The sequence below is a fragment of the Sinocyclocheilus rhinocerous genome, unplaced genomic scaffold (genome assembly GCF_001515625.1).
Source record: "Sinocyclocheilus rhinocerous isolate Xijiao unplaced genomic scaffold, SAMN03320098_v1.1 scaffold1648, whole genome shotgun sequence".
Taxonomy (NCBI): domain Eukaryota; kingdom Metazoa; phylum Chordata; class Actinopteri; order Cypriniformes; family Cyprinidae; genus Sinocyclocheilus; species Sinocyclocheilus rhinocerous.
In genome coordinates, this window is record NW_015647958.1 from 553990 (window position 1) to 565731 (window position 11742).

Genomic DNA, 11742 nt, shown 5'->3' on the forward strand with positions numbered 1-11742 from the left:
TTTTCAGGCCGATGAGCTTTGTAAAAATCGACGCGTTTCAGAAAGGCGGAGCATAGAGGAGAAACAATAATGTACAGTATATGGAAAATAATGTGTTTTTTTAACTTTAAACCGCATAAACACATTTCATTACACCAAATACACAAAATAATGTTATTTTTAGCAACATCATATGACCCCTTTAATCCTGTGAGTGAGTGAGTGAGTATAATCTCTAATCAAGGATTGTGTTCTCTAGAGTGGTTGGTTATGGCTTGTTAATCTCTCAGGTGTCTGTCTCTGTGAAGCAAGAAAAAAGGTGTGCTGATAATCTTGGCCGCTTTCCCTGGTGAAGTGGAAATTTAATCCAGGAGTTTTAAGAGGAGTGCTGATTTGTATGACGCCGGGGAAAGCACAGAGTCTGCACTACTTCCTGTAACAGTGGGGCACAAAGGCTTTTAACTCAATTGCTCTCTCTGACCACAGTAAATGAAACAAAAAGCCCTCACAATAACTGAAAACAGCACAGAATTCCACTCACAGAAAGCCACCTGCAGAGCAAATCTCCTTTTTTTCCATTTTAGAAAAAATAAAAAAGACCTCATACACTGTTATTTTTATAAAGAGGTCAAAAGTGCTTGTGTGCTTGAATTTGTTTGAGCATAAATTTGTACACTTTAACTAATGTGGACTAGAATTCTCTAGTGTCTAACTGTTGTCTCAGCTTTGCTTGATTCTTTTCACAAGCATAAAATAATACGATGATTCGTAAGAGTCCATTCTTTAGAAAAATTCACGAAGATGCACAAATAATAAAAGTCTGGCCATTACTGATAAGTTTATATTATGTCAGACAATAGTCAATATTAATTATCCACATTTGTTTTCTAAATAAATGTTATAAAAAAAATAATAAAAAACAATAATCCTAAACAATCCATTGTTTTAAACGCTACAAGTGAATTTAGGCATCACAACATTATAATGTACAGTACAATATGAAAAATATATATTCATATTGAGATTTGCTAAATATTAGATTTAACATTGTCATTCAATTGGTTTTAAATATTTAAATGAATGTTAGATTATGGAACATGAAATCTAAATGTAAAAATAGGAAATAAAATGTGAACAAAATGAACAATATTCAGTATTTTTATTACAAATATATAAAAAAAATTATAATAATGGCTAATACTTCAAAAACACTAATATTGGTTAATAATGTAATATATTGTGTAACCCTTGTAATACTAATAGCAATTCAGGTCAAGAAACAATTTTACTGGCTTAAATCTCATCTCAAACCCAATGTTTGGACAAGACGCAGGTTAAGTATTTTGAGGCAGTGGACACTGGTTTTCTTACCACTTTAACAAGCTGTGAGATGGAGACCTCAAACTCCACTGTGACGGGGTCAGACACATTTTCCACTGGCCGAATGAACTGATTATACCTCCTGAATAAACGACGAAACAGCCTGTCTTCTCCTTTAGATGAGAAACAATCTGCACAAACATGCACATACAGAGATAAACACACACAAGCACACAAACACACAGGAATAGAAATGTACTTTAGTATGCAGTGCACTGGGTGGGACCCAGGGATAGACTTCATTCATAATACAGTGGGTGGTGAAATAGGAACTACAGAGAACGAGACACGTGCAATAAAACATTCAGTATCAGGAGTGCTATACATCAGACCGATAGACTCAGACTCAACAGTAGTTGAGTGTTTTCCGGTGCTCTATCCATTGACAAATCTGCCAGTCGTCCAACAACAGCTGTTGGCTTCAGTCAGATCTCAAAATAGTCAAATAATTTTATACCTGTATATGCCGAAGAGCCTCAATTTCAAACAATCAGCATTATGTGGTCAACTATATTAATGCATTTAAAGGGATAGATCACCCACAAATGAAAATTCTGTCATTAATTACTCACCCTCATGTCGTTCCAAACCCGTAAAACCTCCGTTCATCTTCGGAACACAAATTAAGATATTTTTGATGGATTCTGAGAGCTCTCTGACCCACCCATAGACAGCAAGGATCCTTACACAATCAAGGTCCAAAAACGTAGCAAGGAGATCGGTAAAATAATCCATGTGACATCAGGGGTTCAACCGCAATATTACGAAACTACGAGAATACTGTGCACTACCCTGGCACGATTTTGGAGAGTATCCACTGAATGTAAACAGCGTATGCTGTTCTGTGTCAGCTGCGCCAGGGTGCAATATGCGCGTGCGGAGGAGACGAATTGTTGAATAAAGTCTTTTTTTTTCTCTTTTGCGCACAAAAAGTATTCTCGTAGCTTCGTAAAATTACGGTTGAACCCCTGATGTCACATGGATTATTTTACAGATCTCCTTGCTACGTTTCTGGACCTTGATCGTGTAAGGACCCTTGCTGTCTATGGGAGGGTCAGAGAGTTGTCAGAATGCATCAAAAATATCTTAATTTGTGTTACAAAGATGAACGGAGGTCTTGCGGGTTTGAAACGACATGAGGGTGAGTAATTAATTACAGAATTGTAATTTTTGGGTGAACTAACCCTTTAATAAAGCAAAATTGTGTTGTTTCTGTCAGGACCACTATCGTCAAAGATGATTGACAATTAGCATACAGTTTGGATTGGCGGTATGGTTCCATTCTGGGCAAGAACTCCCTGCGCATCCATGCAGCCTAGCATGGATGAGAGCAGGGAGAGCAGCGATAACCCCCCCAGGGTAAACAGAACAGAACCAACATAAATGTATGCAGATATCGTTAAAGTTCAATAATGTTATGTACACATTTTAGAATTAGTCTGATTCAAAGGAGAATCAGAAGGCTGAATCCTGACTGACAGAGGAGGAGTTGGGGATGGAGGAGGGTAATTAGCTATTGGGCAATGCGAAAACTGCTGATACTACTGCGGGACCTTATATATGAATGCTTAGATGGGTGTCGTATTCCCATAGGTTAATGGGGATCAGCTCAGAGTCAGCTGATGCGAGCTTGACTAACGTGACCTGCCAGAACTAACGCTACGCTTGATTTTTGTGGCTATGCCCACACTCTGTTTCTTGTTTTATATTTTGAATGTTTTTGTAAATATGTGAGTGTGTGCATTCTGTTGCTTTTAGCACATTCCTCAGGGTCAGAGCCAATGTCCTAGCAGACACTCTAAGTGCACCAAACATAGCTCTCAAGGTTAGAGGTCATCATCAACTATTACCAAAGAGACCAGGTGTAGTCAAGTGGAAAATGGAATAACTTTAAAATAATGCACTCTGATGGAGCTAGACAAGTCTGAAGGAATGCTAAAGAACACGGGAGAAGTCAAGAACAGGTTAGGGTCGAACTTTTACTTGAAACGGGATATAAAATTTCACTGCGTAGGACTACTTAGTTTGTAACTTCGAACTTAACTTGTTTGCACCAATTTATCCTAAGGCAAATCTAATAGGATACTGGTCAAACATGCAATCACATATGACATTTAATTTTACTGATTCAAAAAGTATAAACAGAATCATCATAAACATAGTTTGCTCACCAATGGATCATCTGCAGTGAATGCGTGACATCAGAATGAGAGTCCTAACAGCTGATAAAAACATCACAATAGTCTACAAGTAATCCACACAACTCCAGTCCATCAATTAATGCCTTGTAAAGTGTGTAGCGAATCAGCTCAAAGGGGAAATATGAATAATTAATCATAACTAGTTATAATTAATTATAAATATTTAGATCCGCTGTAAGTATTTACTTGACCTCTCAGGGTCAACTGTCTGTCAATTCTAAGAACGTTAATTTCCTGGTTAAGGGACATATGAAAATCTGTGTTTGTAAGAAACAAATCCATTATTAAAGCATTTTAACTTTAAACTGTCACTTCTGGCCAAATACATAATAATTACGTAAATAAATACATAATAATTAATAATAATGCTTCCTTCAGGTGAAAAAGTCAATCGCCTGTTGTGCTTTCACATCAAAATCCACCATCATATCTGTTTAGAATGGTGCTTGATCTGTGCATATTTCTCTCCTGATTCAGACAAGACGTAATTGAACTCGGGTTGCAGTGAGCGCAGTTGTGCTGTATATGTCGGCGTACTAACCACAAAGCTATCGGCGCCAACTTGTGATGTTTTTATCAGCTGTTTGAACTCTCATTTTGATGGCTCCCATTCACTGCAGCAGATCCACAGGTGAGTAAGTGATATAATGCTAAATTTCTTCAAATCTGTTCCAATGAACAAAGTAAACTTTATCTTGGTTGGCATAAACGTTCAGCAATTTTGGGTAAACTGTTCCTTTAAGATTTAAGTTAAGAATTTTAAGTCTTATGGTTTACCGTAGTTGTCATGTAAAAAACACAAGATGTGTGGAGACAGTATACTGAATTGTATTATATGTGGTTTCAAGACATAATGTAATTATAATCAGTGACATTATGCCCTCTATAAGCTTTGGTGATATATCTGCTCCATAAATTGACTTCAGCTGCATTTTGTAAACAATCCTTTGCAGTTATGACCTCTGTAAACTTCTAGCAAAAATAGAATAGGACTGAATGCAGTGAGTCTTTTAGAAAATCAGTTGCCGTGAATTTAAAAACCCAGACACATTCATGTACACTGAGAGTTCAGTGCTGCTGTCTTACGCATGTATGGCTCTTACGTTCCTCTTCTATTACTTCAACTAGTTAACTCTCCAGTGGCCCCCTCTGTTAATGGGTTTAGCCAAGGATAGCAAGGCCCTGCTTCCATTAATTAAACAGACTTAACCCTCATTCAAATACATAAGATACAAAGTGGAGAGTTGAAGTTTAGAGTTAGTTTTTCTGAACCCCATCAAGCTTAAGATAACCCTTTTAAATTAAAGTAGAACAGTGTCCACATGGACCATAAAGTCTCTTAAAGTTGAACTTTTAAATTAAAGTAGAACAGTGTCCACATGGACCATAAAGTCTCTTAAAGTTGAACTTTTAAACAGACCCTGGTGGGAAACTTAAAAGGATAGTCCACCATAAATGAAATGATTTTTGATTTACTTACCCTCATGTTGTTCCAAACCTTGACTTTTTTCTTCTGAAGAACACAAAATAGAAGATATTTTGAAAAATGTTGATAACCAAGTTTACTGCCATTGACTTCCAATGTATGGTCAAAATAAATATCGTTCAAATATACACATGAGGGTATATAATGACATGAGGGTGAGTAAACTTTTGGGTGCACAATCTCTTTAAGGAATGTTTTTAACTATACATTATTGTCCAGTGAGTTTGGTGAGTTTGGAAGTTCCCTTTCAGTCAGTCATGTTCAACATAACGTCTCCGTTCCCGAACAAAATTATATACGTAACCGAGATGATTCTGAGCATTTACTAAAACTTGCAAAGCAGGAAAATATTTGCCAATTGATAACATGTTGTATTAACACTCACAGTCAAAAACAAAAATAAAACAGAATGAATCCATATTTTAGGTCCAAGATACTACTCACAAAATCTGTCAATTACATCGTATTTATTCATTTCAGAGCCCAATTCACATAAAAACATAAGAATGGAGCAGAGAAGACATTATCATAATTGCAAGAGAGCTGTCAGTGGCCACAATGAGGATGGAGGCTGATCAAAAATAGCAGCGGTACTTACGTTAAAATTACAGTTCATAACAGTTAAACCCAACACATTTGATTAGGTCCACTGGATTCAGCACTGAAGCCCATTAAAATTGCAATTACATCCAAAAAAAGGTACGAGTCACTGTGGAATTTTTGGTCATTACATTTACTAAAGAGCAGGTCATTCAGTACATTTTGTAATCCTTCCATATCTCACAACTTGTGCATGTTTCAATAGCATCTTTATTTAAAATTTCAGTGGCAAAAATAGTTAGTTATTTATAACTGGATTTGGTTTATTTTAAAGTGTCCTTACAGTGTAATTATACATTTTAGAACTGAGTAATATTAATTAACTACATGTACTTACTATATGGTTAGGGTTAGAATCAGGGTTTGGCTTAGGGTTACTTGCATGTAATTATGCATAATTTATTGTTATTATAATAGTAAGTAAACGTAACATGTGGACACCTTAAAATAAATTTACCCTGGATTTTTCTTGCATTAAACATTTTGGTTTATTTAAAATTACTCTTCTAAAGCAAGTTTAGAACAAATACATTAATCTCAAGATATCTTAAAAATGCTATATATATTTTAACAATACTACCCGACCTTGCAAGTACAATAACATATTATCCAAAATACATGAATGTTTCCAGAAACTGGTTTGCTGAAGATCAGAGAAACACACAAGCAAAAGCAATGATTATGAAGAATGTTCAATCGGTTGGAAAGACTAAAGAGTCATCTGTGACAATATAAAGCCATGCGTGTAAGTCACTCGTGAACTGCTGCTGAGCCCATATGCCCTCATTTAGAAGTAATGAGAGAGAGAGCTCTTCCTCTCAAAGTGAGCAGGACACTAAGTGTGTTTCTCTGTCAGTGGAGGAAAAGCATTACAGATAGAATCAGACAGGTGAGCTGTTCTTGTTGTCCAGAGACTTGAGCCTGCAGCAACACACACTCCTGTTCCCCACAGAAGACTGTGTGCTTCTGTCTGTGCATGTGGTGCGTATGTGTGTGTGCGCACGCTATCTGGAACAAAGAGTATGGGCGACGTGTATCTATGTGAGTTTGTGACTAATTCCGAACGCAGGAAGAATGACACTAAGCCACCTGGACATCTTCATATTTTCAGCACTGTCATCCATTCTTTAAGAGGTAAGCTTCTCTAATAGTCTCGAGGCAAACTTAGGGCAATCATAATTTCTTCTTCTCTCAGTTCACCCTACATATGAATTGGAGCATTACCTCATATTACACTGAAACATATCAAATTGTGCAACTGCAGGGTCCTGGGGCTCTAAGACCATTGACATCATCTATATAAACCAGCCTCAGGAAGGCAGAAGAAATAGAGGTGGCAAAGCTTGGATGAAAAAGAAAGAAAACGAATTGGAAACAATTCAAAATGTCTTTACACCCATTCTTGAGGTGAGGAGAATCATTTTTGCCTTTCTTTTGTTTACTTTCTCTAGCTTTCTTTCTTTTTCTCTTTTGGAGCAGAGGGGTTTACCTCCCATAACCGTTCTCCCTGCTGGAACTTCGTTGATTTCTCTCCACAGCACCAAAACACAGATGTGAAGCTATAGAAAAAGAGCGCTTGGGTGGATAAAAGAACAATCCTCCCCAGAGGATGTTCCTCCCCAGAAAGTGACCTATATTCTAATTAAAGTATTAGTGTGTTTATTAATGAGCTTTCTCAAACTTGATTTTTCATAAATACCTTGAGATGATTTTGATTGTGTTTATATGATCCTTAAATAGTGTGGGGTATCATGATAAAGTCACACACAGACTTAAACATTCAGCACGTGAATCACAACAATGGTAACAATTCAATTTCATTTATTTTCATTAATTGTAACAATAACCATTTTATTTGCTCTTTTTGTTGTGCTACTACTGACACAAGACAGCAAATAAAATTGTCAAATAAAATCAACAACTGTAAAACAAAGCAACTGCATAATTTATTCATACCGCAATGCACTCTGGGAGTCAGTGAGTAGCTATACTAAGTCACGAGTAAACCTAAATGAAAGGATCAAGTACCCCCTACAGTTCTTTTTTAGTTACTAGAACTCTCGTGTAAGTAAACTATACTAACTAAGCATTTGTCAGTACAACATACTATTCCTATTTCACTTTACTTAGTTTTTTCAAGGCAATCGGTTTGCATGCTTTTTTTAAGTAAGCCCAACTAATTCGATTTTACAGTGTATCATGCATTGTAACACCTGGTGTGAACATGTCAATAAAATGCAAAAAAACTACAATAAATATTTTTTACTTACTATAAGTGTTCTTTTTGCAGAAAGTGACAAATACAATGAAAATAACACTTTCAAAGATACTTTCATATTTGTTTATTATATTTTATAGTTCATATTTGTTATTTTTTTTATGACAACAGTAATATGGACGACAAAAGAGGTACCAAGTAAAAAACAGGCCGATATTCTAGGGGTACGACCAGGGTGCCTGGAACCCTAGAAAATATGTATGTAAATGTAAATTAATAAAATTGTATAATTTTGGGGGCATTTTTATTATGAATATTAATTTTTCTAGTTAGAAAAAATTTGAAAACAAGAAAAAAAAAGGATCACGTAAAAATGGTGAATAAAAGATATTTAAAAAAATCCTTAACCCTTATTCAGTAAATCACAAACAAAGGGAAAAATCTTGGAGCATTTGAATACTGTGGACAATGGGGGGACTCTGAGTCAAAATTGTTGAGAATCACTGAATTAAAAGGTATTTGTTAATTGGGCATTTTAAAGGGAATTCCCATTTGGTTGTACTACATTTAACATAAAACAATTGTGCAAAGTTCGCAAAAACATTTTAAAAATATAGTATGCTCAATTATAAAATTTAGTGTGTGATAGAAATGCTCATTCAGTCTTTCTTTAGTCATTTAGTACATTATTTTACACGATCAAAACTAAAAACGTTCATATTTTTCGCTTACCTACAAAAAGCCATTGCCTTACTTTGTGAAACTACATGCATAATGTGTCTCAAAACACATCTTTTTGGCAGCTGCATCAAAAGGATTACAGTGGGTACGGAAAGTATTCAGACCCCCTTAAATTTTTCACTCTTTGTTATATTGCAGCCATTTGCTAAAATCATTTAAGTTAATTTTTTTTCCTCATCATCTAACCCTACAAAACCTGAATTTTATTGATCTTGTGATCTTGTCTAACTCTGCAGCAGGTGATAAAAGAAATAATATAATAAAATAAAAATAATTAAAACAAAAATAAGCTGTCCATCCTCGCTGATGACAATCAATAGACAATTTAATGATGATTCCACTGCAAATCAATGGTACACAAATTATTGCAAATTATATGAGTAAACCTCTCCCCTGCTCTAACTATAGTGCTTATCAAACCTATATATTTGTGCGTATCTCCTGAGAAACCTTTCTTAGACCCTCTGGTGTCTTTCTCCAAACATCTCTCTCTGTTTCTTCCCTGCTCCTTACTTCATGCGGTGGCCTTGTGATCAGTCCAGCATGGAGAGAATGCTTGCAGCGAGAATGACATACAGCTGGAGTTGAACACAAGTTCATCCTCAGACAGCTCCTCTTTTCCAGGCTCAGAACAGCATAAGGAATTTAGCAATGTGAAAACTCAACAGGATGAAAACGGTGAGTTTCCTTTGAGTGTTTGCCTGCTTCTAAGTTTATCTCCAAAATGTATGACTCACTCTTGAGTGACAAATTGCATGGCAGTGACAAAAAAGTGAAGCCTCGTTTCTTATTTAGATGCAGATTTACCAGCTAAACCATACAAGAAGAGAACGAATTTATAGCAGATACTTAATTCAGTGACAAGTTAACACCACCAAACGTGGACTTGTTGCTAATTTTACGTAAACAGCTTTCTCAGAGTCGAGAAGGCTGTAAATATTTCTACGCTGTGACGCACAAGCGGGTGTTGACGATAGTGGAAAACGAAGTGATTAACACGCATTTCATTACAACAATGCCACTGGGCTCATTCGGTTTCATTCTGCCGATAAAAGGCTTTAAAGTGATTAAACAAAATTGTGCTATAGCTGTTGTCTGAAATAGCCTTCGGATTCCCCGCAGTTATAGTGTCTCCCGAGCGAGACGAATATGCACCCGAAACTCTGCGTTCCGCGCGCACGCCAACAGCGTGAAGAACGGATTTGACTATATTAAAACGTAACGCTTTGGCATAAATCGTTATTAAGATTATTATCAAAGCAAAATAACTCACCTATATACAGATACGAAGTGAATGTCACGGTCACGCAAACAGACTAATTACTCATTTAAATGCACAAACCTAAGACTGTCAACTTGTGTTAGGCTATTTCGCATTAACAGAAACAGAAATTATGAATGATCTATAACCATTTTGTTCAAACCCTTTCTCACTTAGTTTCTTATGTGGAACACCAAAAAGGGGCAGAATATTCGTGACTGACAGCGATCGACTGCCATTCACTTTAGTTGCATCTTTTTGCATATAGTGCAGTAAATAGTGACTGGAGCTGTCGTTCTGCCTAATACATCTTTTTGTTTTCTACAGAAGAAAGTAGGCTAAGTCATACAGGTTTAGAAAAACATGGTGACAGAATTTTCATTTTGTGCGAACTATTCATTTATATTACATGAGAACAGAGAAAATGACCTTAAACAAACTTGGTAGGACAGTAGGCTAGAGCATGATTGTCCATTAGTTCACTACTGACTAGTATGAGCTAATACTTTTTTCCCCACTTGATCTCAGTAGGCTACTATTGAGGTCAATGGGCACAAGAGACGCAGAGCAAGCAATATTTTTTTCAAAGTTTTTGTGTTCATAGAATCCATTAATATCTTGAATACAGTTGAACTTACCTTGCGTTATCAGGACAATTAAAAGAAAAAACAAAGTGACTCTCCCCGCAGAATACATCGAGCGTCACAGGTAGGGAGTCAGTCTCCCTTTCCAAAAGAAAGTAACAAATTCGTGAAAGAGTCGAAAAGGAATAAACTGTAGAAAGGATGTTTGTGGATCCCAGTTGTGTGACTGGAGTTGTGCTTTCCGCGAGCAGAAGAAGCTCGTGAGGTGAATTTGATTTCGTACCCTCCCCCTGGGCGCGAGCATCCTTCCCCGCGCGCGTCTTCAACCAAGTGTCTTTAATGAGCCACACAATTACAGTGTGTTTTATACAGCAATTTAAATAGATAGTTCTTGCAAATATGACAGTTCTGTCATCGTTTACTCAACTTGACGTTTTTCTTGTCCAGCTAGACTGTCTGCAGAACACCAAAGGAGGCATTTTGAAAAATGTCCTCTTTGTTTATTTTCACGCGTATTGCAAATGAATGGTGCGAACGCAAAATCACAATAAAAGTAGGTAATCCATGCATAATCATTGTCTTCTAAAGCCATACGATAGCTTTGTGTGATGAACAGTCCCAAATTCTAATTCATCAACAAATCGTTGAGAGTTTTGTGAAATGGCTCAGTCGATTCATTGATCCGATCCGGCTCAAATTAACTGTTCCTTCAGCTGGTTCATTCAGAAATCACTGTTCTTTCTCGAACAAATCGTTGAGAGTTTTGTGAAATGGCTCAGTCGATTCATTGATCCGATCCGGCTCAAATGAACTGTTCCTTCAGCTGGTTCATTCAGAAATCACTGTTCTTTCTCATCAAGGCACCAAACTTTTCAGTAAATAGAAACTTAAATTTTAGCTATGGTATGGCTCCAGAAGACTTAATTTGGACCATTTTTATAATACTGTACTTTGCGCTCACCATTTAGTATTAATGCTTGGAAAAACTCATCAGTATATTCTTCAATATTTCACCTTCTGTGTTTCACAGAAGAAGAAGAAAAATGTTTTGGAACAGTGTAATGCTGACAGAATAACCTGCAGAGGAATAGTCAATCCAAAAAGCAAAATCTGTGATCATTTATTCACCCTCATGTTGCTCCAAACCTGTATGACTTTCTGTATAGAAGAAACTGTATGAAAATAAAAAAAATTTGAAAAAATGTTGCTAATCAAACCATTTCGGTTACCTTTGATTTTGATTGTATGGTCAAACATTTTTTTTAAGTATAGAAAGTCAATGTTAAGTGAAC

At 36.3% G+C, this 11742-nt stretch overlaps 1 protein-coding gene across 1 annotated transcript in view; it reads right to left on the bottom strand.

Annotated features, from left to right (window-relative positions):
* LOC107709456 (neuronal acetylcholine receptor subunit alpha-3) overlaps window positions 1–10755 on the bottom strand; it is a 19477-nt gene extending 8722 nt beyond the window's left edge. Inside the window, exons 1-2 of the mRNA XM_016513940.1 lie at window positions 10505–10755; window positions 1351–1490 (exon numbers count right to left, since the gene is read on the bottom strand). Of these exons, the coding sequence (XP_016369426.1) occupies window positions 1351–1490; window positions 10505–10562 (198 nt within the window). The 5' untranslated portion in view covers window positions 10563–10755. The remainder of the gene's footprint in view (window positions 1–1350; window positions 1491–10504) is intronic.
* Window positions 10756–11742: the final 987 nt, after the last annotated feature.